Source organism: Pseudorasbora parva, chromosome 25 (genome assembly GCF_024679245.1).
Source record: "Pseudorasbora parva isolate DD20220531a chromosome 25, ASM2467924v1, whole genome shotgun sequence".
In the NCBI taxonomy this organism is placed as follows: domain Eukaryota; kingdom Metazoa; phylum Chordata; class Actinopteri; order Cypriniformes; family Gobionidae; genus Pseudorasbora; species Pseudorasbora parva.
In genome coordinates, this window is record NC_090196.1 from 1,868,483 (window position 1) to 1,894,848 (window position 26,366).

At 40.8% G+C, this 26,366-nt stretch overlaps 2 protein-coding genes across 2 annotated transcripts in view; one reads left to right on the plus strand and one right to left on the minus strand.

The window, feature by feature from the left end:
• LOC137064350 (deleted in malignant brain tumors 1 protein-like) overlaps window positions 1–26,366 on the minus strand; it is a 615,344-nt gene that overhangs the window by 371,953 nt on the left and 217,025 nt on the right. The window lies entirely within an intron of this gene.
• On the plus strand, window positions 13,722–15,749 carry LOC137064325 (uncharacterized). Its single transcript, XM_067435683.1, has one exon. It carries the CDS (start codon window positions 13,722–13,724, stop codon window positions 15,747–15,749), a length of 2,028 nt encoding a protein of 675 aa, XP_067291784.1.

Consider the following 26,366-nt stretch of genomic DNA (forward strand, 5'->3'; position numbering starts at 1 on the left):
CGGGGCGTCTGACGCAAGTGGGCGTGTCTCTACTTATAATTACTTTTGTTTTATACAAACTGTTCAATCAACTATATCAAACTATGCATCATTTGAAAGCTAAAACACTCAAGATTCATGTTCTGAACTCGTTTTTGCAATAAATACACCAGAGAGGAAAGGGTTAAATTAAATGCTAAAGCAGTGGCTATTTAAACATTAGCATAATGAACGCGGTACTCATCTTTCATCTCCTGACGTTCAGATCAGATCGGACGAATCCACAAAACAACAGCATACATGTCTGTGTAAGAGTCCACTCTTCAAAATGCATCCCACTTTTAATCCAAAACAACGAAAAAATAAGGGGATAAAACTAAAAATCCTCCGTTGTTTGCATAAGCGTTTTGCGTTAAGAGTAATCAATCATGTCCATTTTCAATGAAATAGCGATTGTAAGCCTTATTTTGACAATCTCCCCTGTACTGTGGACTGTTCCGGTCATATTAAACCGTCCCATGTCTCTTTCCTTCAATCACAAGCCCGGTTAGGAAACTTGCTAGAAAGGGAGCGCGTCACTGGGTGATGCATCTGTCAGTCAAACTCGCCGGTCCTTAGTTGGATAAGCCAGTCAATGCCTAGCCAATGCATAGCCAGCATAGATTTGATTGATGGATGTAGTAACGAATCAAAAGACAATATTTTGCGTAGTTTATGTAAGAGATGTCGTAAGAAGCATTAGTGAATACCTCATGCTTACTTAGCGTCGTCTTCACAGTTTTCATTCATCGTATCCAGCGCCTGCCAGTGTGAGCGCACACACTTACACACAACGCGCAGACTAAATTAGAGACTGTTTTTATCAACTAAATGAGTTTTTTTACACTTGTAAATTCTGTAAATAGTTGTTTTAGTTATCAGGGACTGCAAATGCATTATAATTAGCAGTTTATTGCAGATTTATTTGAATAAAAAATACTCTTTACTATTACACAAATGTTCTAATATAATTGGACTTTATTGAAAGGACGCCCAGTGTTTTTTGACATAAAAGCTTACAGAAGCTACATTTTTGAGAGAATCGTCCTCAAATTTTAATCAAAGCATGATCAGACATTCAGTTTTATATTTAGGTTATTTCAGGGCATTAAAATTAAAATCTAATATTTTTTTCCATAAGGGATTAATAAAAAAATAAAAAAACGTGAGTCACTTACATGCATATTTCCCCTTGTTTTAATCTGTCCCTATACTACTTTGAGTTATTATGACTTTTGGGTAACATAATTTAAAGTATCTAGTTTAAAATAAGACCACATTTAAGGATATAGACCATAGGGTTTAAGAGCTGCAGACATTTTTATTTGGGGTATGTCATTTTTTTATTTATTTCTCAGGGCAGGGCGAGGGTTAAGAGGTTAAGGTGGTTTTATTGTTAGATTGACAATGAATGATCAAATCTGTCCAAAATCTGTCTCCGGTGTGTCTCCTCATTCTGTCTCCGGTGTGTCTCCTCTTTCTGTCTCCGGTGTGTCTCCTCGTTCTGTCTCCGGTGTGTCTCCTCGTTCTGTCTCCGGTGTGTCTCCTCGTTCTGTCTCCAGTGTGTCTCCTCGTTCTGTCTCCAGTGTGTCTCCTCGTTCTGTCTCCAGTGTGTCTCCTCGTTCTGTCTCCAGTGTGTATCCTCGTTCTGTCTCCAGTGTGTCTCCTCGTTCTGTCTCCAGTGTGTCTCCTCGTTCTGTCTCCAGTGTGTCTCCTCGTTCTGTCTCCAGTGTGTCTCCTCGTTCTGTCTCCGGTGTGTCTCCTCGTTCTGTCTCCAGTGTGTCTCCTCGTTCTGTCTCCGGTGTGTCTCCTCGTTCTGTCTCCGGTGTGTCTCCTCGTTCTGTCTCCGGTGTGTCTCCTCTTTCTGTCTCTGGTGTGTCTCCTCGTTCTGTCTCCGGTGTGTCTCCTCTTTCTGTCTCCAGTGTGTCTCCTCGTTCTGTCTCCAGTGTGTCTCCTCTTTCTGTCTCCAGTGTGTCTCCTCGTTCTGTCTCCGGTGTGTCTCCTCGTTCTGTCTCCAGTGTGTCTCCTCGTTCTGTCTCCAGTGTGTCTCCTCGTTCTGTCTCCGGTGTGTCTCCTCGTTCTGTCTCCGGTGTGTCTCCTCGTTCTGTCTCCGGTTTGTCTCCTCGTTCTGTCTCCGGTGTGTCTCCTCGTTCTGTCTCCGGTGTGTCTCCTCGTTCTGTCTCCGGTGTGTCTCCTCTTTCTGTCTCCGGTGTGTCTCCTCGTTCTGTCTCCGGTGTGTCTCCTCGTTCTGTCTCCGGTGTGTCTCCTCGTTCTGTCTCCGGTGTGTCTCCTCGTTCTGTCTCCGGTGTGTCTCCTCGTTCTGTCTCCAGTGTGTCTCCTCATTCTGTCTCCAGTGTGTCTCCTCGTTCTGTCTCTAACGTCTCCTTCGCTCCAATCCTCTGATCTCCATCGCCATCTGCAAGCAAGAAGTATAGTATTACCCAGTGATCCTCTGCATTCATCTGAAATCACCTGAGCCGCTCTCCACCTGTTTCTTCAATAAATGCTGTAATTATTCCATAATCTGTTCTCCGTGTCCCTCTGTGTGTAACACCTGGACACCAGCGTTGTTTTCAGGGACCGTTCTTCTCATTTGACCCGTCCAATGCCACTTCACTTTTCCCTCAGCCAGAACGATTAGCCAGGGAACAAATGATAGACTCACGAGACCAAAGTTTGGCAGTTAGATGTATCTCATGTTTAACCACTACAGAGACTTCAGTGCCAGCGGCAAACGCCAGAAGGACTAGCTTGTGGAATATGGACCTCCTCCAGGTATGGGGTGATAGCTAAACTAAACATTTCATATTAGGCAGCTGTTTTAGGATTGACATGTTAAACTACCGATAAAAATAATCAGGCAAACTAATAAACCTTTGTTTAATTTATAATGTATGTCACAGACACGCCAGGCTCCCACGTCACACTGCGATCACAATCACCTGAGTTCTAGTCACGCACACCTGCAGCCCATCATCACTCCGAACACCAGCAGCACAAAAGGCACACAAACGCACCCAGTCAATGTCCGGTCTCGTTTGCAATAAGGTACTAACCTCTTATGCTTACCTTAAGGACTCCCTCAAAGATACTTACCCTTCTCCAACGTCATCTCCCAAGTCTCCAGCGATCTCCTGTGTCCAGCGTGTGTGTGTGTGTGTTCCGTGTTCTCCATCGTTCCCCTCCTGCGCCTCTCCTACGACCTCCGAAGTGCACCCTGTGAACTCAAACCAAAGACATTCACCATCCTGTCAGCATTCCGTCAAGTTATCACTCTACTGGTTGCTCAATAAACCTGACTCACTAACATCTTGTCTCCGTAGAGTCTGTACCTCGTAACAGTATATCATTTGTGTTTTAATGTGATAATATGCTGTCAATGTGAAAGGACAAAAACATATATTAATGTTTTCTTCATATAATGCATACGATTAATAATGAATGTGTACATATTGTGAATTATTTAAAAAAAAAATCTTAGAAATTGTCTTAGAAAGTGATTAATAAAAAATATTCGGAATAAAAATTTACCCTATGTTTTGTTGAATGCTTTAGGAGGGGAAGAGACAAGGCAAAAGAAACAATTATGGAGATGAGGAGAGAGCTGAATGCAGGATTTGACAAATAATTGACAAATAAAAAAAGTTGACAAATAATTGACTGCCTACTGACTTAGTTTTAAAGCAATTTCTCATATTTTTTTGGCTTTCAAACGTCTTAAAATGCTCATATGTAGATCAGAAAATTAAAAAGAATTCTCAGGGGGAGCATGCCCCCGAACCCCCCTAACTGTATATATATATTAAAACTGAAATATTGATGTTTTCTTATATACAGTCAATATTTCTATTTAGTTATTGCTGTTAAAAAAGTTATGTTTAACCAAAATATGGTGGTGGGGGTGCTTGACAGGTATCAAACATTAAAAAGGGGTGCGTGCTACAAAATGTTTGGGAACCACTGTCTTAGGTCAATCAGTGACTTAAATCATCTGCAAGCTAGACTGAAATTGAGAGGAGATTGTGCTATTGCTGCACTAAACTTTGGAACAGCTTACCTGTTTTTATTAAAACTGGATCTACATAGCATGATTTTAGGGGGGGGGGGGTACTGTTTAATGCATACTGAGCTTTTTACACTGTTAAAGACTTGGATTCCCATCCTAAACATAGACAAAGTTTCAAAAACTACGTTGGATGTTTGATGGAGTATTTCTGTATCAAAAATACTCCTTCCAGTTTCTCACAAGTTTCGGAGAGTTTTTTTCGAGTATGGGTCCGCTTGACGTCGACAGAGCGGAAGGTCCTTGTATGGGCCGTACGGCTCTTCTCCCGGAATGCTAATGCTAACACGTCCGCATAGCATTCCGGGAAGGTAGCGCTGCATTTGAACCGATTTTAACGCAGAAATGGCAGGAAGCGTCACAACATCACGCTTCAGTCGTGTCGCAAAAGTGGATCTCCACGGTCACTGCTGGTACAGGCGGTGAGTAAAACTGCTTCAAATGTCTATGTTGTTGGCTATCGTCCCGTAAGTAAACATTAGTAAACAACACGATCGTGTAGCGTTACAGTAAATTTTATCAATGGAGCATGCGATCTATGGTGTGTGTTTAAATCTGTCACAGGTCGGAGCGGACCACAGATGTCGTGAGTCACGCCCCTTCCTAGTTTCCACATCAAGTAGGTCCCAAGAGCACCCCAATGACCAGACACACAAGAGGGTAAGTAAATACTAAAATGGATTAAATTACTAGGGGGATCTCAGGTGAGTCCTTCACTCCTCTTTCCTTCTGGCTATGTGGCGACAATCAGCTCTTTCACCCCTGGTTCTGACTTGCAGGACGACTGTCTAGGGCCTTCTCCTTTCTTGGACGTAACAGATACATGTGGTGAGTATTGAAAGTTTGAATGCATGATGAATACCTGCTGCTACTCGTGGCGAACTCCAAAGCGGCCCAGCGGGTTGGACTCCCGGTCGTCCAGATGCCGATGGAACTGCACAAGAACATACAGGTAAGTATAACAGGACTAGACACAGATGGTGGACAGAGGGACCACTGACTCTTCACTCGGGGCACAGGTAAGTCTGTAGACAAGACAACTGAGGCTTCACTTGGGCATGCAGGCGAGTGTACAACACAATATGCTAGCTTTGGCTTTCGACATAGGGTAAGTACATCAAAGGGAACTGGGGCCTCACTTGGGCATACAGGCGGGTGTACAACACAATATGCTAGCTTTGGCTTTCGACATAGGGTAAGTACATCAAAGGGAACTGGGGCTTCACTTGGGCATGCAGGCGAGTGTATAACACAATATGCTAGCTTTGGCTTTCGACATAGGGTAAGTACATCAAAGGTAACTGGTGCTTCACTTGGGCATGCAGGCGAGTGTACAACACAATATCCTAGCTTTGGCTTTCGACATAGGGAAAGTACATCAAAGGGAACTGAGGCTTCACTTGGGCATGCAGGCGAGTGTACAACACAATATGCTAGCTTTGGCTTTCGACATAGGGGTAAGTACATCAAAGGGAACTGGGGCTTCACTTGGGCATACAGGCGGGTGTACAACACAATATGCTAGCTTTGGCTTTCAACATAGGGTAAGCACATCAAAGGGAACTGGGGCTTCACTTGGGCATACAGGCGGGTGTACAACACAATATGCTGGCTTTAGCTTTGGGCATAAGGTAAATACATCAAAGGTAACTGGGGCTTCACTTGGGCATGCAGGCGAGTGTACAACACAATATGCTAGCTTTGGCTTTCGACATAGGGTAAGTACATCATAGGGAACTGGGGCTTCACTTGGGCATACAGGCGGGTGTACAACACAATATGCTGGCTTAAGCTTTGGGCAGACAGGGAAACAGGAAATAATGTAACTCACAGACCTTCGGGGAAATAGACCTCAGGCGTTCCTTTTCAGAGGCTTCAACCAACTGCTGATAGAGATACGGATCGAAAGCTGCTGCTGCGTTGGGCCGAACACGGCCTCCGCTGATGTTTACACACAGGTGAGCTGTTTCACCCGGGGTGTGGTACACTGGGTGGGTCGAACGCTTCCCGCCTCTTTCCTCCAAACGACAGGGCGAGAGATACAGACAGGGGCGAACCTTTGAAGAACTCCACAACAGGTAATAATACATGCACAGCTGTTTTTCTCCTACAGCAGCCAACTCCTCACCATTAGTGCTTCCCACTATATCCACACTGTTCTTACTTAAAATTGTTTCCCACCACCGTCACGTGGGGGCTGAAGGATCAGGATGTCATCAACGGCATATAATTGGAGATTATTTCTTTGCCCGCCTCAGTGCTTACTTCCTTCGCAGGATTTCGTCAGGCCTGAAAGTTGGTTGTTGACAACACAAACACAGCACCACACTGCAATTTTCAAGTGTATACACTCACAGCAAAGGACAAGGACTCACCCACTGAACTCCACACACTCTTGGTGAATTTAGGGTCAAAACCCCGTCTGACCAAGGACTCGTCCTGGAAATCGTAGAGACACTGACACAACAAATATTCAGGTTTAAACGTCGCCGCCACGACACCCCAACGTCTTCTCTCGCTAACTGGTCCCGGCTCACCCACAATCCTCCTGCACGGTGGGGCCGCTCACATACAATACCACAGACTCACCAAAAAGGCTCACAGATAGTTCACTCGAGATGATTATGCTACTGTACAATGGTTTGGGGGTACTCACACCATTACTAACACAAGGTCTCTTTTTCCTCCTCTTTCCAGCTCCTGGATATTTCTCCTGCTACCCGTGACCTGTCGAAAGGGCCTCCTTTGGTGATACTTCTGGTGAGTCTCCCTGTTTTCCATCACTCAGAATGTGTTACACATGTCCATAGAGCATTTCACAGTTAGGTATACATCCCAATATACTCAGCCCGGTTTCTGTTTCTACCAAATCCTTGTCTCCGTCTTCGCCCCGCCAACAATATCCTCCGCCTTCTTTCCGCTGCCCTCGCCCAACTTGCTCGCCGCATCGGCTCGAAAAAGACAACTCCCCAACTCTTCAGTTTCTGAGGCCCTCTTTATGCTCCCCCTTCACTTCACACTGCCCAATCCGCGATTGCCCCGCTCATCTATCCACCTATGATCAATGAAACCCTGATTTCCCTCCCCGGAGTTCCCGGAAGCGACCGGTGTTTGCGGAATCTACATTAATCCAATCTCCGTTACTTTTAGTTCCGCCCCTACAAGGTCACTCCGTGACGAATACATTTGTTTAGCTGACCAATATAGGTGTCAGTTTGTTTATTGTAAAACCACCCAAACATAAACCTAGCGTTCTCACAAAGCGTGCTTCTTCATTCAAATGTGCTAACGTTACTCTGTTGTTTTTTTTATACGCTGACGTGTAAAATCGTTTTGCTTGCTACTGCTAAGGTTTAGTCGCATACAATAGTCCATAAACCAAATAATGTCATTATAAACCAAGAGTAAACACACACAAATGTTGACAGGCCACTAAATACAGTCCATACCACAGAGACGGACATCCTGCTGTTGTTGCTTCTCCTGTTCAATTTATTTCAGCCTCCGAATGATTCTGGATCATATCTGAATTAGTTGAATCTGATTGATAGCCATGGTTTATTAGGGTAACGCTTTCTTCTCTACGCTTGAGGACGTCACCGCTTTGTGTGCGCTCGTCATTATTTAGCTCCGCCCACACGATATGCCTCCAGCAGCTCGTTTTTTTTCCGGAAAGACTCGGTACAGCCTATATTTATTTTATAAGTATAATAAAACTAAAGACTTTTTTGAGATATGAAGGATGCAATACTACTCTATAGGTACTCAAGATTGACATGAGATTGACTGAAACTGAGTGTTTCTCATCCCGCCCCCTAAAGCAAATCTCAAAACTTTTATTTCTTCTTTGGCTTTTAATTGTAGCTGATGTGTGCAGTGTTTGGTGTGCTCTTCATTCTAATGTATGCTGTATGTGGTGTTAAACATTGATGGTATTTGATATTGTATACATCACCTTGGTTAACAATTGTTATTTTTAATGGTGTTAAATAAACAAAATTGACACTGAGATTACAATCTGCAAAACAATATAGCTTTTTTTGCACACATATTCTTCTCCAATGTGGGATGTGGGTGAGGAAGGTATTATGTTGGCTGGTGTAGTTTCTGTTTTAAAGGACAACTCCGGTGAGAAATGAACCTAGGGGAAATTAACAGATGGTTACAAATATATAGATAGAAATCAGACTCAATCAGAATCTAATCGAGAGCTTGAATAGGATCTGGAGTCTGTATCGATATGGTCCTGGAATAATGTCTCAGAAGTTTTAAAATCGTATTGAAATCCCTTTTGATGTCACACAGGAACATTGAATCATTGCGGTAAGAAGAGAACAACTGCCTCATATGTGTCTTAAGATCTTAATGTTTTAATGCTACAAGAAAATTCCCAATAGGATCCTTTAGGATTGATTTCAAATAATATATTATAATGTAAAATGCATTTGTTTTACTGTTCCCAATTCTCTTAAAGGACAACTCCGGTGAGAAATGACCCTCGGGGTGATTAACAGATGGTTAGCGAGTAGATCGTTCTCTGGGATGCGTTATCATGGAAATCGAATGTAAAGAGTTTTATCTCATAAAAACAGATTCGCTTATAACACTAGTCTATGGGGGCAGAGGGTAGTGACATTAAATCGCTAGCTAATACCACTAACAAGGCTCAAAATAGCCTCACACTAACACGGCAGCATACTGAGGGTCCCTACATGCAAACCGAAGCATTGAGAACTTTATAAGAGTACAAACAGTTTAATAAGATGATATCGGGGGGGGGGGGGGGGGGGGGGGGGGGGCTGCTGTAGTTTCCGTTTTAAGTAAGGCAAAGGTAATGGAGGAAGTCTTAGGTAGAGTTCAGGGTTTTTTGTTTTTTGTTTTTGGCTGGTGTAGTTTCCGTTTTAAGTAAGGCGAAGGTGATGGAGGAAGTCTTAGGTAGGGGTCAGGTTTTTTGTTTTTTTGGGCTATAAATATTGAAACTGTTGTCTGCATCTGCCAACAGAACACCTTAACCTGTGACAAGACAAAAAGGTATCTCTTCTTTGGAAAGGGTAAGGCAACTGAATTTTAAATTTATATTTGTCATCTATGGTTGTCAAATTATTGACAATCTAATGAATTACATAATGTGCTTATTTATTAATCAGTAGCACTCTATAATAGTGTTCAGTTGTAAGTAATGTATGGCCCTGTTTGTTTTCTGGGCCCTGGCAGTTTTTTGACATTTCGGACATTTGTGATTTTTTTTCTTTTAATTGTAGCATTTTCATGGCTAAAGTCAAAAACAAAAAAGTCACTATCCTAACTGAAAAAAACACATAAACACATTCACACATGCAAAAGCACGTTAACAAGTAACATGTAAAATTTTACATTTAACATGATAAAAGCACATGTGAAATATGTGGATCACATGTGGACAGGGTTAGGAAGATTACTTTTAAAATGTCTTTCACTACAGATTACAAAATACATGCTTTAAAAAGTCATTTGTAATGTATTTCATTACAATATTTACACAAGTGTTGTAACTTAATCTAAATACTTTTGAATACTTTGGATTACTAATAAGGTATGTAACACAACGAGACTGCCATGGGGTTTTTCTCAGTGTTTCTGCATATTTTAAACAACATCAGTTTTTCAAAATATTTCTTGAAGCAAAAAATGCAGACAATCTTTAAAAAAAAATACTGACGTTCAAGAAGGCAACTCAGTGCATTAGGATCTGAGGTGTGTGAACTTTTTGCATTGGATGAACAGGGTAAATTTTACTCATTTTGTCTTCTGGGAAACATGTAGTTATTAGCTTCTGAAAAATTACACAATCCTGTTGAAAATATTTCACCCTGTTCTTAATGCATTGTGTTTTATGAACGCTTTTTTTCCACCACCTAAATGAAAAAATAAAATGGTAATTGTGACTCTCATAATTCTGACTTTTTTTTCTTTTTCTTTTTTTAATTGCAAGATTTAAACTCAGAATTGTGTGTTATAGAGTCAAGTCAGGGCAAGTCAACTTTATTTATATAGAGAATATTTATATTGTTTTAAATCAGCTTCACAGTGTTAGACAGGAAAATATGCCAACAAAATTTGATTTGCTGTACAGCCGCTCTGGAGAAAACAGTGATGTTATCAGCTCATTTAAATTATCATATAGCGACAATGTGGGCAGATCAGTGACAAAGTTGATATAGTTAATTTAGTAATTCATTTTATTTGGATATTTAGTTGAAAACTTAGATTGAAATTTTAGCGTCTCCAACTGAGCAAGCAAAGGCGACAGTGGCATGGGTCCAACACTCCATTAAGCCATGATGGAGAAAAATAAACCTTGGGAGAAACCAGGCTCAATCGGGGTGCCAGTTCTCATGCCATGAACACAGCAGGCTCCACGGGGTGCCATGAATCCCAATGTGTAGGTGTGTAGGATTAGAATCCCACCAAATGTACTGCAGTCATGCAATAAAAAATAATAAGTGTGAATCAAAATTTTAAACAAGCTTAAAATTATATTGCTCAAAACTGAATCATGAATTAAAAATTATCTGAATCGAACACAAAATCATGTTTTCTGCTCTTATTGTCATTTTTTTGTATGTCTGTGCTCTTTTCTCTTTTGCTCTTGTTTCCACATTCTGCACTTGCATTCGAGTTTCATGTAAATCAGGGGTGGGTCTTAGCATCACCATTGGTCCACTAGTTCTAGATTGACAGCTCATCCTGTAGCCAATCAATCGAAAAAGGAAGTGACATCACCAAAGCCGCATTCACACTGCACGTCGGACCCGCAATAGTCCCGGAACATTGCCGGGTCGCCTTCTGTGTGAAAGCAACCACATCCCGGGATTGATTACCGAATTGAACCCGGGTCGGGGACCTAGTAATATTGCGGTATTCGACCCGGGACGAGCGCTGTGTGAACAAAAGCCAAAACTAATGCCGCAACGTGTGCGTAGTTATCGCGCGACTCCTAGAGCTTGTTTTTTCAATAATACAACCAGGGCTTGACATTAACACCCGCCAAATGCGGGTAGATTTCAGCTGTGGCGGGTACGGCAGCCACTCCCACTAGCCACTTTGGCGGATTGAATATAATTTCAGCCTACAGTCAAATGAAATGCCAAGACCGTCGTATCACAAAATTACAATTTTATTACAATTCTTTATCGATCAACTTGCAGTAAGTGAAGGCGGGATAGGCAGAATCGCGCTGAATGACCAAAAACAGAAGCCTGCTCTCTCTGTCACACGTGCAATCAGTTCTCCAGTGTTGGGCATAGCGTCGCTACAAGTAGTAACGCTACTAGCTTAACTACATTTTTCGTTTGCACTTTCCCAAGCATTTCTGAAGATCACGCTCAAATTGGAAACACAACTGCCAAGTCGCTGATATACTTCACATTCTATGTTCCTTTCTGCCTCGCGCAGATGCGCACAGATGCGCGTGAGCCTTTGGCAGTGAGTGCGGAAAGACGGGTTCAGCGCGTCCACTGGATACGCGCACTATCTAGTTTACGTTTGTTTCCGAGCGCTCAGTTCGCTGTTGCACGCGCGTCATCCGCGTGGTGACAAAAGAGAAATCGTCTTCAGTGCAAAGTTTTAAAAGAATCTATTGTGTCTGTTGAATAAACACCTCTTATTAAAAGCGTAGGGGTCCAGCATGGCCACCCCTTGATATGAATGAATGATTTTTTTTCCCATGGAGATAGAACACACACGCACACACACACACACACAGAGAGAGAGATATAGGCACGTTTTGTTTTTTGCCATGTTGGTACTGTTTGCAGCAGGTCTTAATTCTTTTGCTACTGTACTTTGAGTTGAGTTGAATTGTAAATTAATTTATAGTTTCCTGCAAAAGTGCCCAAGTGTAAATTGAGCATAAACATGCAAACACAGGTGCGTATGCATATCATACACATACAGATGAACATACACACACTTTTGACACCTGGTTTTGTTAATATTATGGATCACATGTTTTTGTTGACAAATTGATTTCGGACAATTTTTGAATAATATGCATGTCTATCTGCTTGAATTATATTGATCACAGAGATAGCATTGATTGGAATGAAGGTGGTTCAATATAAAATGAAATAAATAAAAAATAGCAGATGTAGTAAACTACTTTTGCCAAGTTGCTGTAGCAGCTTGCTACATTTCCTAGCTACAACCCTGCAGTGCCAGAAGAGCTTGTCGGTGTTTTAAACGCAGAGAGTGTTCGTATACAAAAGAAACTAAAATTAAACAAGCAGAAATGAGCACAAACTGGACACAAGTCGAGACCACGGAGCTCCTTACTATCCGCGCGGAAGCTGAGATCGCTCGCCGTTATACGTCACATCAGGATGTCACGTGTCAGCTCGACCCGGGACCGTTACGGGTTGTGTGAAAAGTGCACATATTATGGTATTTCGCTGGCAGTGTGAATGGACCAAATCTAGCGGCCCGGGAACAAATGCCGGGTCGCATTATCCGTGTATTTGCCGGAATCGCAGTGTGAAAGGGGCTATATTAAGAAATGTCCAATGGCCCCCATATAATTGGGCTTTAATTGTCAGGGTTTGTTGAAGGGAAAGGAGCGAGGACTTCATTTGCAGGAGAAATGGGCTTTATTAAATAATGCTAATATAACATGCAGCTAATGAAAACTCATAAGCTGAATGTTCACACAAAACATGCACATTGTGTTGTACATGCTACACAACACAAGACAAAACAAAACATGAGGAGAATGAATGTCCGAATCCCAACACAAAACGAAACCCAACTAGACCGAAGTGCTGGGATCCAAACCCCACACAGAAAAAAGCATGCTCAAAGCTACGCGCTCACACAAGACAATACAAGACAAACAACATAGGAGTGTCAGGGCTCAGTCACAAATCCAAGAGAAAGCTAGACCGAAGTGACAGAACCCTGACAGTAACAGTGATTAAGCCCCAGGTTAATCTGGCTGGGGATAAGCACAACTTATAGCCTAGATAATGCATCCTATGCATTTTGAAATAATACAGCATATTTTATAAATGACCGTAGGCTATTTGCCAGGAAAATTGCAGTGAGTGTAATTCACACGACACCGGGTCATGAGAAACATGCGAATGTTGCAATATAAAAATCTGCATTTTATTATTAGCCTACATTCAAGTAGTGTAACACACCGGAAAATAAAATACAACATTAACATTATAATCACTGTTAACACTTAGGTTATGCACATTTTACTTATATAAAAATATTCTATATATTGTGCCATTTATGACAAACAACATTCAGTTTAAACACCAAGCCTACATGAATTTATTAGGGATTGAGCACAGATGGTGTGGGGACCCTATTGTAATTTTGTTTAGGCTATTATTATTCTTCTCACATTTTTGGGGACCTAAACCTGCTAAAAAAAACTCACAACTCACAGGTTTTCTACCTCTGAACGAAAAATTAAGCCAAATTCTCATTTTTCGGTTTTCTGAAAGTTTTCTAATTGTTCTACTAAACTGGGATATTTCCAATAAGGAAATACAGATTTAAAAAAAATTAAAAAGAAATCTGTATATCCTTATTGGAAATATCCCAGTTTAGTAGAACAATTAGAAAATATATTTATTTTTCAGAAATAGAAGCCATGAATACCATTTCTAAGACAACTCAAAGCCTTACCACTGCTGGGGAAATGAGGGACCAAACCAAACTCATGATGCAGCCGTATGCCAACTGGGAAGAGTATCTGGCTCCAGCACCTCTATCTATAGCCATCCTGGGAGAGCTGGTGTTCATCTCGGCCAAGGCAGATTTCTCTATCAATGATAAACCCCCTATAGGAGGCTATAAATTCATCAAACACCCTGATTCATTTCGTTCTTGCCTCATGCAAGTGTGTAACTCTGGTTGGTGGGCATTTAATGAGGCCCATAAGAACATGGATCTGATTCGTTTCCATACTGCCCGAGTTCCAGATTACATGAAGACAGCTGTGAAAATTCTGTTTCAAGGTGATGATGAAGTTGTTAAAGTGCATCTTCCTAAACAGCTAGAAAATATCATAGTCGTTGCAGATGAATGTGTGGTGTTATCTGAAGCAACTGTAAACCGTTTCGCTGAGGTCATAAACACCACCGGAGAGCTGCTACGTGTGTGTATGAGTGCACAGAACTCATATGAGGAAGAGTTGGAAGAAACCAAGAAGAAACTAGAAGAGGCTGAACTGAGAGAGAAGTCAGCTCAAGAAGCCAAGAAAAGGACAGCGAAGATAATGAGTGACATGGAGAAGGAAATGAAAGAGGCTCGTGGACAATATCAGAACGCTATGGATTCTATCCCTAGTGCATGGGAAATGATTGGCATGGATTTGGTGGGTGGGATTGCACAGGGCATTATAGGCAAATTTGATAGAATGACAAATGCTATTATTTCTCACCTAGAGGGAAACCCACATTCAGGAGATTTGGTTGATGCAATAGGTGCATACAGTAAGTCTGATGAAATTCTCAAATACGCCCAGGATATCCAGGAGCTAATGAAAGTGAAGTGTGAAAATGATGAAGTTGCCTGGACAAATCTGTTTGATCAGAAGAATAAGTTTACAAAAAGTGATATAATGAAGCTACAGTTCCAAAGAATCAAAGATGATCTAGATAAAAACCCTGACTGCCCAGCAAAGGACCAAGCTCAGGACATATGCAAAAATGGCATAGAAATATGCAACACGCTGGCAAAATATGCACCAGCTGGCAAATGTGACAAAGACAAAAGCAAAGAGATAATAGTTAGGGTCTTGGATCTGGTCAAGTCAGCTTTAAAGTTTGATTGCAAAAGCAAAAACTTAACAAATTCTTCAGCCATTTCTCCAAAGCCACCAAATATGCAAAATGTAGAAAGCAAGTCTATGAACATGAGTTTTTCTCAGAGGGCAGCAGATGATGCAAGACTGAAAGTAGAGCTGAACCGAGCTCAGATGAACAAGGCAAGGGAGACCTATGAGAAGTGTGTGGAGAAACTAGAGAAGAACCAGGAGGAACTAAATGAAGTCCTGGTCACTATGAGAAATTGTAAACTGGAAGAAAAAGACTTCAACACTACCATAGAGATGCTGGTCAAAGGAATGGATGCCATGGGGAGAGTGAAGGAACAGTGGGAGAAGATGGTTCGCTTCTTTCAGATGATTTCCAACATTGTGAAAACCAGCCTCAGCACCACTCTTAAAGACTTCGCCTTAACATCTGAGAAAACACAACATCTCTCCTACAATGCAAAGCTGTTCTCAAAAGATCTGCTTTACAAGCAAGCCTCTCAAGCCGGTAACATCGCTAGTCTGGTCCATACGATCTCGGGAACATACACAGAAATCTCCAGCAAGTATCTGATGGACCGTGTCATTTCACTGAGCAAACTGATGGCCATGGATAAGAGTAAACCAGAATTTAAGCATGCGCAAGAACAGCTCCGCAATGTCTGTGATACCGCACAGAAGGCCATCTTAAACTGTGTCCTGGAGAATAAAAAGGAGTTAGAGAGGAAGAGCAAAGCAAGAATAGAAAAGATCGATCGAGAGTTGCTTGCCATTCTGCCCGCTGCTCCTCCAGAGAAAACCAAGATGATTGAAGAGGCTATAAAAGCTGGATTCAGTGAGGAAGAAGAAGCATCATACTACTGAGAGACTGCACTGAAGAAACGTGTATTCTCCAGTTTTACATTGGTAAGAACCAGATTATAATATGGATTTAATTCTATTATATGACATTTGTTCTTCAATCTGAATTATGTTTTAATATTTCACTGAAGAAACATTAGGAAATTGTATTTTGTAACCTTAAAGTCACATTTAACCCTAATTTGATTTCAACCTGTTCTGTGTGATAGTTTTGTTGGTTATTAGTTTAGGATATCCAGATTTAAATAAATGTGCATCTCTGTTTCTTTTTAGAAAACATGAGAAGACAAAAGCAACAACCATTCCTGTCATCCCTCAATATCTGAAATGTTGTTAAGTTTGGGGAATTGGTGTATTTAAGGAATTTTGGGCACCAGTATTTAGTGTAATTTTACTTATGGTGTTTGCTTATAGATTTGGGTTTTTTGAGATGGGTTTTAGTGTTGCCTCTTTTTACTTTTCCAAAGTGTGTTTCTATTTATACAAGTACTCTATGCAAATATTATTATCACAATAAATAGCTATTTTAGTTCTGCTTTACATTTATTTTTTCTTATGTCTTCTGCTAATGATTTTAATTACTTGAGAAATGAAAATGATTACTTTTATAAATTTTTACGTAATTACTTAATTTAATTAGTTGAGAAAACGTAAATAATGTTAGGCAACTTGATACAGCAAGACATTTGAGTTGTCTTAAAAATTATTTTTTAATTCTTCCATTAAAAGATGATTTGTTTAGCCAACGTAAATCTGTTTGTTCATGCAATGTTGATTATCATATTTTGCTAATAAAAATGTTATTGTCACAGCAACTGAAACAACTATTACTGTTTTTGAGGTCATTTATTGTTTTCTGTTTTCTGAATGGAAAAAATAATAATTTGTAAAATAAAGACCTCATGATCTTTTCTACAATTTACATCATTTACAAATGACAAAAAAATAACTTCTTCCTTTAGCAGTATATTCCAGGTGTAAGCACATACATTTTAACAGCTGTAATAAGAATGTAATGAAATGTTATATACTTTTTTAAAGGGAGAGTTCACCCCAAAATTGAAAAATGTGTCACCATTAACTTACCCTAATTTTACTCACCCCACTTGTATGAGGGTCTTTCTTCTGTTGAACACAAAAGATGACATTTAGAAAAATGTTGGTAACGAAATAGTTGACAGCACGCATTGACTTCCATAACGGGGAAAATTATTACGTACAGTAATCAATGGCTACCGTTAGCGGTCCGGTTACCAATGTAGCAAATTACCTCTGAGGGGAAAAATTAATAAATATTCATAACTCATTATGATTATTCAATTATACATTATGATTAACTATGATTATTTGAATAAGTTAAATACACTGTAAACCCCAATAAGTTCATAGTACTCAAAACTTTTGTAGAAACTAATTACGTAATAACTTTTGAACTAACTAACTAACATTTTTTAAGTTAGGTTTTGTGGGATTACAAATTTATAAATTGTTATATCAAGGTTCCAATGTAATAGTATACTAACAGTTTGTTATGTACATAATGCTTTACAGTTTGGAGGTACAGACTGACTACATTGTAAGGAGATCAAGCTAATCAGTCTTTTGTCTTTATGCACTTCCTGATCTATAAGCAACATTGTCAGTGATCACATTTGCATCTATTTGTCTGATTGGTACTGTTATGCTGATAGGATTTGGATTGGTGGTCTGATTGGCACTATTATGATAGGATTAAGACTGGTGACATGGAAATGTATGAGGTGTGTCCCTTTTTACCTAAACAACATGTGCATTCCTTTGTTTAGATTGTCTCCTCCTCTACTGTGTAAATGCCTCCCCCTGAAATGTGGATAAATTACAATGTATACTTTTAAAATTAGACTTGGACGACTGCAGCCACAGACGGCACGTGTGTTTCTCAATAAAGAGGAACGCCTGCCCGAAAGATATACCCAAGCTCTCCTGGTCTTCACTCTGAGTTCCCAACAGTTTCTTTAAAAGTTACAATCTAATCAAACTTAAATGTTTGTATTTAATTTTTTTTTAAGTGCACTGAGCTTAAAAATATTGTTTAACACTTGCACAATTTTAGTTTCTCCATACTTAATTATTTTGATCCATTGGTACTTAATTAAATAGAAATCTAATAACTCAAAAGTTATACTTACGTATAACCCAAAAGTAAATGATATTTACAAGTTAAAACTATTAAAATAAATTACTTCAGCTGTACATTTTCTTTCTTTTTTTATTCAGTCTTTAAATCGTTTTATACAAACATGTCAGAACATCAACACCATTCATTGTGTAATGAATTCTAGCTCAGAGGTGTCTAACCATTTGCCATGATCCGCTAAGTGACTCAAGTCACACTAGTTTCACCTCCTACTTGTGTGTTAACCAGAGAAATTACCTGGTGAAGTAATTAGTTGGAATGAAAATCTACATAGCACAATTAAACACCTCTGCTCAAGCTACAATATAACTAACATCTTGTTTAACTCACTTAGTGTATGGTTGTGCATTTGTCTCTGTGTGTGTGTGTGTGTGTGTGTGTATACATATGTATCTCTACATATCAAACAGGAACAAGATAATCAGGAACTGAGCATCTTAAAGTGCTTAATATAAAACATATGGCCTGATTTCTTAAAATAGCATTAGTAACAGCTATGACCATAAAGTCTAAATGGAATTACAAAAAAAGGTTAAAAAAAAAAACACTTATCAAAACATCAAATCAAGACATCACATCTATCCTGTTTTAAAAACCTATGAAAACAAAATATAAAAAGTCACATTTCCCCCATCTTAAATTTCAGGCTCATTTTCCATCCGTACCATCCACTCACACTTCCAGACTCTTTAAAGGGTTACTTCACCGCTTTTTCATATTAAACTATGTTATTCCCTTAACTAAAACGAGTTGATACATACCTCTCTCGTCTCAGTGCGTGCTCTTAATCTCTCTGATGTGCGGTGACGATCTGATAGCATTTAGCTTAGCCCACTAAGCCCAGTTCATTCACTATGGAACCAAACAGAGATCAAGTTAGAAGTACCAAACACCTCCATCTTTTCCCTATTTAAATACAGTTACACGAATAGTCGAACGATCAAGTATGGTGACAAAATAAAACGATGTACTTCTCTAATCGGATTAAAAAGGAGAACTATAATGTATGGCGGATTAGCACTTCTGAGAGTACTTCGGCTCGGCGCAGTAAAAAGTCCCAGCCGAAACATCTTCCCTCACACCTCCCCCTCACTCTCATTTCTGTCAATAGGGAGATGTGAGGGAAGATGTTTCGGCCGGGACTTCTGACGCTGGCTTATGGGCAGAACAGCAAAGATGTCTGTATCAGAAGATGCACATGAGCTGGTATCACTTTCTGATCTGATAATTTTTAATGTTGGCCTCTCTGGTAACTCTTGAATATGAACTAGACAGCTGAGTTGTCCACCAAAGTCAGGATCCTCATAATGCAAGGTAAACTCAAAGTCCAGTCTTGGCTTGGCTTTTTCTCGCAGAATGTTGATTAGTTCTTTCACCGACTCTGGTCGCTCAGTCAAAGTTACCATTATAGCAACATCTGTGGTAACATAAACACGCAGCAGAAATTTTGGGGTTGCTGCCATCTTCTGAGAGACAAATCGATGTATGAAGATTGACATGGAAAAATAAGCAGATTTAGTAGTGCATACAAAAAGGTAACAGCTAATTATCACACTATAAATACTGGAAGTTTACCCTTGTGTTAAAATATGACTTAAGATCTACTATTTAGATTTTTTTTTAAATAAAAACAAATCAAAGATGTAAATGTACTTTCATTGCAACAGTATGAATCGTTTGGGCAACAACAGCAATTTTCCTTCCACACTGTATGCAGAAAGGGGTGAGTTTTCATTGAGCTCTGAAACACTGTGGACAGTAACATTGCCTGGTTAAGTTCATATGATCTCAGCTGTTCAATTTGTGTCTTTGGCAAAGAAAAGTGACATCATTGTTAACAGGAGGATCTGCTGTATTTTGCTAAACTGAGGCAGTCCCCCCTCCTGCCCTACAGATACAAACATCCCAACATCATAATCAGTACCATTGTAGCGTCTGTGGTCTCTTACAATGAGGATCAAAGATGAACTCAATGTTGATTGTAAAAGGGGGATAGCTTTTAGCCGCATGTAAATTAGGGGGCCGATGCCACAGAGTTTGGGGGAAGTGACACCTTCGACAGCATTAAGACCCAGTCAAAATAAAACAGGCAGTGATCGGGTCACATGACTCGAACCCTGTTCCCCCCCCTTTACATTCTCCCAGACAGAAAGGCGCCAAGATTCCTGTCAATACACACGGACTCACAAACACACACACACATTCCTTATGAAGCTTTAATTAAGACTATTCTAGACTGTATACGAGGTCTCTTGGTGTGTATATGCATGCTCCTTGACTCATGCCTACTCAATCATGGTGTAGAAACAATGTAAGTTCATTTTAAATGCTTGTATTTCTGTGTAAGAATGTATCTCTGTTTTAATATCTCCCAGCCATAAGGTGTTTGATATCTAAATATTCCTATTTCTTTGACTTACTCAACGATGCACAAAATGGGATTGTGAAATGTATCATTAATATGTTTAGCCAACTTGGGAGTAAAACCATACAAAATCAACACCCCTTTACGACACCTCAGAAACACGCAAAGCAGGTCGTAAACCAAGACAAAGAGAACTTTTCCCGCTCCGAATTCACCCTCTGGGTTGGGTAAACTAACCCAGAAGGGGGCGTGGATTAATTGTCTTAAAAGACCAGTGGAGATACCAATCTCTCTCTTCCAAAAAATCTTTTTCTACACTCCGCTTTTCCACAATCCTCTTCTCCTCGCTTCCCTACTGCCTCATCAACTTACTAGCCCCAAGGGCCTTCTTCAGGAGGAGAACACGAAGCATCGCTAGAGCAACCAGCTGCTTCCCCCTTGACCTCGGAAAGAACCGCCGGACACGCAGGACATTTGAACTCGGAACACACGCACACACGCGAGAAGCCAAAACAAAAGCAAGTATTCTTATTTTCCAAATTCAAACTGCTGTTAAGAGGGTGTGTTATTTTCCCGTCGGGACAAGTTAACTCCGTGAAGGTTGTATTTGATGAACTGAAGGAAAGCTGCTTCTTATCCCTAATTCTTTGTCCCATCTCTCTCTCTCTTTTATCTCTCTCTAATTTTAGTCTATTCATTATTCTCTTTTATGTATTCTTTCGTTACTATCTATATTTCTACTCTCTTGATGCATATTTAGTGTGTACTTTCTGTGTGAATCGTAGTGTTATTTTTAGTCTGTGTTTATTAAACCTCCAAAATACATTTAATGAGTTGAGTCTGTTGTTCTCCCACATACACAAAGTCAATGAAACTTATGATCTAACGTTACCTAATTGCTTATGCTACTATGTTAGTAAAGTAAACTGTATGACCATTTGAAATATTGAACTTGTCCTGATCAGTAAAGATAATGTTTCTTATGTGCTTGTAAAGCGGTAATCCCTTATTGAGAATTGATTTGAAAAGTCTATAACTAATTTGCAGGACAAACTTAGTAAGATAATTTCAAGCAATTCCGTAAAGGGTTACTTGTATTTAATTAAACAATTTTCCCTATCGGAAAATTTTAATACGTAATGAACGACTAGCAAATTATATTCATAAATTCATGAATATTGAATATTAAATCCCTTTTGAGTTAATTATTCCCGAGATATTAAACTCATAGTCATAGTCGTTACAGTGTATTTGGTGGAGAATGCGGGCAAGTTTCAAACGTTTGTGTATGTTTGAACGATATTCATATTCTGTTCATTGTGTATTTTTGGGGTATTAATAACCTGCACGCGCGTTTTTGTTTCGTTTTTGTTTTGGTGTTGTTTTGTGAATTGTGAGGTACCGCGCAAAGCGAACCCAAGCATAAACAGATGCTGAGAAATGTTGAAGTAGCCGGATTATATTAATGAAAGTATGAACGGTACGAAAATCCAATATTGATTTCCGAAAACCTCTGCAGCCGTAGGCGCAATAGGGTTTATCCGCATGATCTCCGAAAACCTCTGCAGCCGTAGGCGCAATAGGGTTATCCGCGTGATTGATATTACATGTTCCATTAAAATAACGATATTTTGATGATGACTGTAGACATGTACGCACATTATCCCGCTTGATCTGAACTACGGAAAGTTTCTATCGTTGCGGAAGATTGGGACAGGACGAGACTCTCCTGTACAATAAGAGGCCTAAGAATAATTATTATATCGTTAAGATAAACGATAACTTCTGGTTTAAGTCTGGCTTAGCTAACCAAAGACCTGAGACCTAAAACATTTGAATCAAAGATGCTGAAAACCGTCAGCCATATTGATAAATGTCTATTGGAGTCCATGTAAATGTCATTTTTGAGTGATTGCAAAAGCCAGTAAAGTGTAGAAAACGCCAGAGGGCGACTCAAAAATTGCAACGCCGCTTGCAGAACGCCAGAGGGCGACGCTAAAACCAGACAAAGCCATCTGGTGAGCATTTCCGCCTAACTAACTCTAGTCTAGGGCGGGCGCAACAGCGCCATCGTGTGGATAAATTCGGATAGTTTCACTCTCCGCTATTTGATTCTGCCTTAACAAAATAAGTTTGAGCCTATAAATTGTTTATTGCTTACTGTTGTACACAGTTTCATTTATACAATTTTTCTAGCAACAACCAAGTCTCCTTTCTCGCTGATTAAACACCCTTATTCGAATTTGAAGTTTAAAAAGAAACATAACTTCCTCTAACTCAAAGTGAAATTAGGTTTAAGTCACAGACAGTCCAATTGGAAGGAAAGACGCCACCGTGTAGCTATACCCTGTTAAGTCAGCGCAACACTAAATCCCTACGCCCTTCCTGATTAATTCTTTTATTTGGATAACTCCCACTTAGAGATTAATCCTTATAGGATAGGATTTTTGATTGGCTTTCTTTTATTTGATTTTCCTTACAGGCTTATTTAAATTTCATTTAAACTTGCTTTGAATGTAATTTGAATTAAGTTGAGCTTCTAAATTTTTTTATTTTATTCATAATTTTATTTAATCTTTAATATTTTTTTTTTAATATATATATATATTTTTTTAATTTCAATTAATTTTTTTTTAATAATTATTATTATTTTTTTTTTTATTTATAAATTTTTTTTTTCTCTGCAAAAGTTTTTCTTTTCCCCTCCCATTGGGAATAAAGCTCAGTCTGGTAATTACAAACGGTATCAAAAGTGCTTTTTGTTTTATCATTACTTGACAGAAACTTTTGCCTTTTTCTAAATTGCTCTTGATATTTAACCTTCCACTTCCTTCTCGCCTACAATCAAAAGGCCTTTGATCCGGTGAACAGGAGAGCTTTTAATTCATTTTAATTCCACCTGTTTACCCTCTTTGTGTATCCATTGTAGGGCTCACGCGTCCGTGGTGCATTGAGAATCGTCATAGGCTGGTCTCCAGAGGGGGGGTGGCCCGACCGACGTAACCGGCACCGGCTGTGTGTGAGTCTCGGTTCCTTGTATCTCTGTCCGCGGCTGCGGCACGCAGTGGCGACATCAGCAATTCGACACTCCAAAGAAGTCAACCAGTCCAGCTCACGCACGCAAGGCAATCTCTGGGACCAATCCCCAAACCAAGGCCTAAGTGGGGCCACTCTCGAAAGAGAGGGTTCTGGGGACGTACCGATTTTGCTGCGCGGGCTGGCGGTTGATGGACTGGTGTGTCGGGTTGTGTTTAAAGTCATAAGCTGTTTGAGTGGGCGCAACGCGACAAAGAGTGGCAGGGGACCGGGGACACGGCAGTGGGTGTTTGGAAGCGTTTGAAAGGCCGACCACACCGCTGGGTTTTCCACTTGAGCGACCTCAATTCACCCCGGATGAGCTAAATGGGATAACCCATAGTACAAGCTGCTCCCGACGAGCTGGATGGCGCCTTACATGGCTCACATCGCCGTCGGTGTATGAATGGGTGAATGTGAGGCGATATGTAAAGCGCTTTGGATGGCCATAGGGTCTGTTGAAAGCGCTATATAAATGCAGTCCATTTACCATTTACCATTTACAAGCCGAATTTTAGTATATCTTGAGGATTTAGCCTGTTAATTTCCCTAACACTCCCGGCACGCACGCTGACATTCCTTTCATTACAGACCAATTCATCTTGTGTGTGTTTCCACTGTGCTCTTTCCTATCCTCACTGTTGGACTATCACGTTCGTGTTTCCTTCAGTTCACCAAGAGACCCCAAGGAGAATTAGATAGTCCCGGGACGACCGAGCAGCGGTTCACCAAGTGACCCCCCCAGGGCTACCGCCCACCTAATTGTCTAAATTGTCTAATTATCTAACTGTCTACATCAGTTAGCCAAAATTCCCAGCTATCCGTACGATAGCTCGTCAGCTTAGAACAAGCTTGCATTGGCTCTCTGTGTGTGTGTGTGTGTGTGCTGTGTTTCTCTCGTCCGCAGTAATGTCCCGTGCACCCAGTCCTGCCGTCCCGTGGGATCGCCTAACGACATGGCTGGAAGCGCTAACGGCCACCAGTCAAGGAAGTCTGGGGCAGCTGAGCCAGGAACAACTGGACACCGAGCTAGACCAGCTGATGACACACGACCCCACGCAAAGCTACTCCAACAAGGAAGTGACCAAGATCCTCGGAAGCCTCGCCCACGTCCTCATCGCACAGGCACGGCTAAGCGAAGGGAGCTACGCCAACCTGGAACAGGAGGCAGCAACGCTAAAGCTTTAAGCCGAGGAGGCCCGGAGAGACCAAGCCCTCACCCAGCTTCGTCTAGATCAGCTTCTGGACACAGAGAAAGATGACGAAACAGACAAAGAACAAAGAAAAGAAATAGAAAGACTTCAAGAGACCCTGGAGGAGCTCCGTCGTGACGCCGACCGACGAATACAGTCAGAGAAAGACGCCAGGAAAAACCTCGACGAAAAGCTTCGGCGTGGCGAATCCCTCCTGGAGAGAGCCCATGATAAACTTAAAGACAGAGACATTAACGCTAAAGTCTGTGCAAAACATTTGCAGTCGGCACAAGCCGAGATCGACGAGCTCATCCAGCAAAGACACGAGCTCAAAGATGAACTTGACATGGTGCACAGAGAACTGAGACAATCATATAAAGTGCAACGTGACCGGAAGGGGGAAACACACAACACAGAGTTTCCCCTGACCGATTACTCCGCACCTTTGCATCAAGAAGCAAGAACTACGAAGGGGGGTGACAGCCCCCTGTTTAAAGGGGGGGTGAAACACTCAGTTTCAGTCAGTGTCATGTCAATCTTGAGTACCTATAGAGTAGCATTGCATCCTGCATATCTCCGAAAAGTCTTTATTTTTTTAATAATTATATAAGAAAGATGAGCTGTTCCGAGTCTTTCCGAAAAAAGCAGAGCGGGTGGGGGCGTGTCGTGTGAGCGGAGCTAAATAATGACGTATGCTCGCTGCTGCTATGTTGAGTCGAGCTGTGTCATCCCTAACAGCGGGAAAAAAACTTTATTCAAAATAAAAATATGGCTTTTAATCAGATACAGCCATACATCTATGATCCGGAATCAGACCCAGAGGCTGCAGTTGAACAGGAGCAGCAGCAAAAACGACTAGAGCAGGACGTCTGTATGTGGTACAAGTTATACACTAACTATATAATATGCTTAGCGGCTTGTGTTATTTACATATTTATACTTGAATTATATCGTCGTATTTTTGTCTTTGAAGGTGTACATGTGGGAAGTGCAGTTGTGCACGTGTGTTTGTGTGTTTACGCGTGGTTTGTGTAGACAGTAAGCGGACTAAAAAAAACACAGACATTTGAAGCAGTCTCACTCACCCTTCTAACGTTGGGACTGCTCCATCATTCAGCATTAGGCAATTGGGAAAATCCGGCGTCGAGCTGGGCCTTGTTTATGAAACAGTCGGCACCGAAATGCAGCGAACAGATATAAACATTCGCGCAACTCAGTTGCTGATCCGGAAAAGCAAATTACATCCACTGTTGCCTTAACGCAGGGGTTTTGGGGAATCTGTGCAGGACTGTCTTGGTCTGGCAACCAAAAACGCACTTTTTTGGTGACATTGTTATGTGCACATCACCTGTCCTACAAGCATCCTACAAGCCAGCGCTTTGATGGGCGTAGGCTGTTGCTTTCGCTCTCTCCTTCGCTCTCTCTCACGCGCTTCCGGTAGAATTGTCCGTAAGGCCCATACAAGGAAATTCCGCCCCCATTAACGTCAAAGGGGACGCATGATCTCAAAAAACTTGCCGAAACTTATGACTAACCGGAAGTAGTATTTTTGACAAAGAAATACTCCCATCAAACGTCCACCTTAACTTTTGAAACTTTGTCTATGTTTAGTATGGGATACCTAGTCTTTAACAGTGTAAAAAGATCAGTATGCATGAAACAGCATTTCACCCCCCCTTTAAAAGATCACCTGCCAGTCGCCACGAATCCCCGTCAGCAGCAGAGGAAAGGACGCCCTTCCAGGAAGTCAAGGTCAACAGCCACGAAGCTTCAAAGAACCTTGACAAGCTGGCCAGAAATATTCCTACCTT

Bases quoted from the DNA above. Each gene is read 5' to 3' on its own strand.
- LOC137064325 (XM_067435683.1), top strand. From the start codon at position 13,722: ATGAATACCATTTCTAAGACAACTCAAAGCCTTACCACTGCTGGGGAA.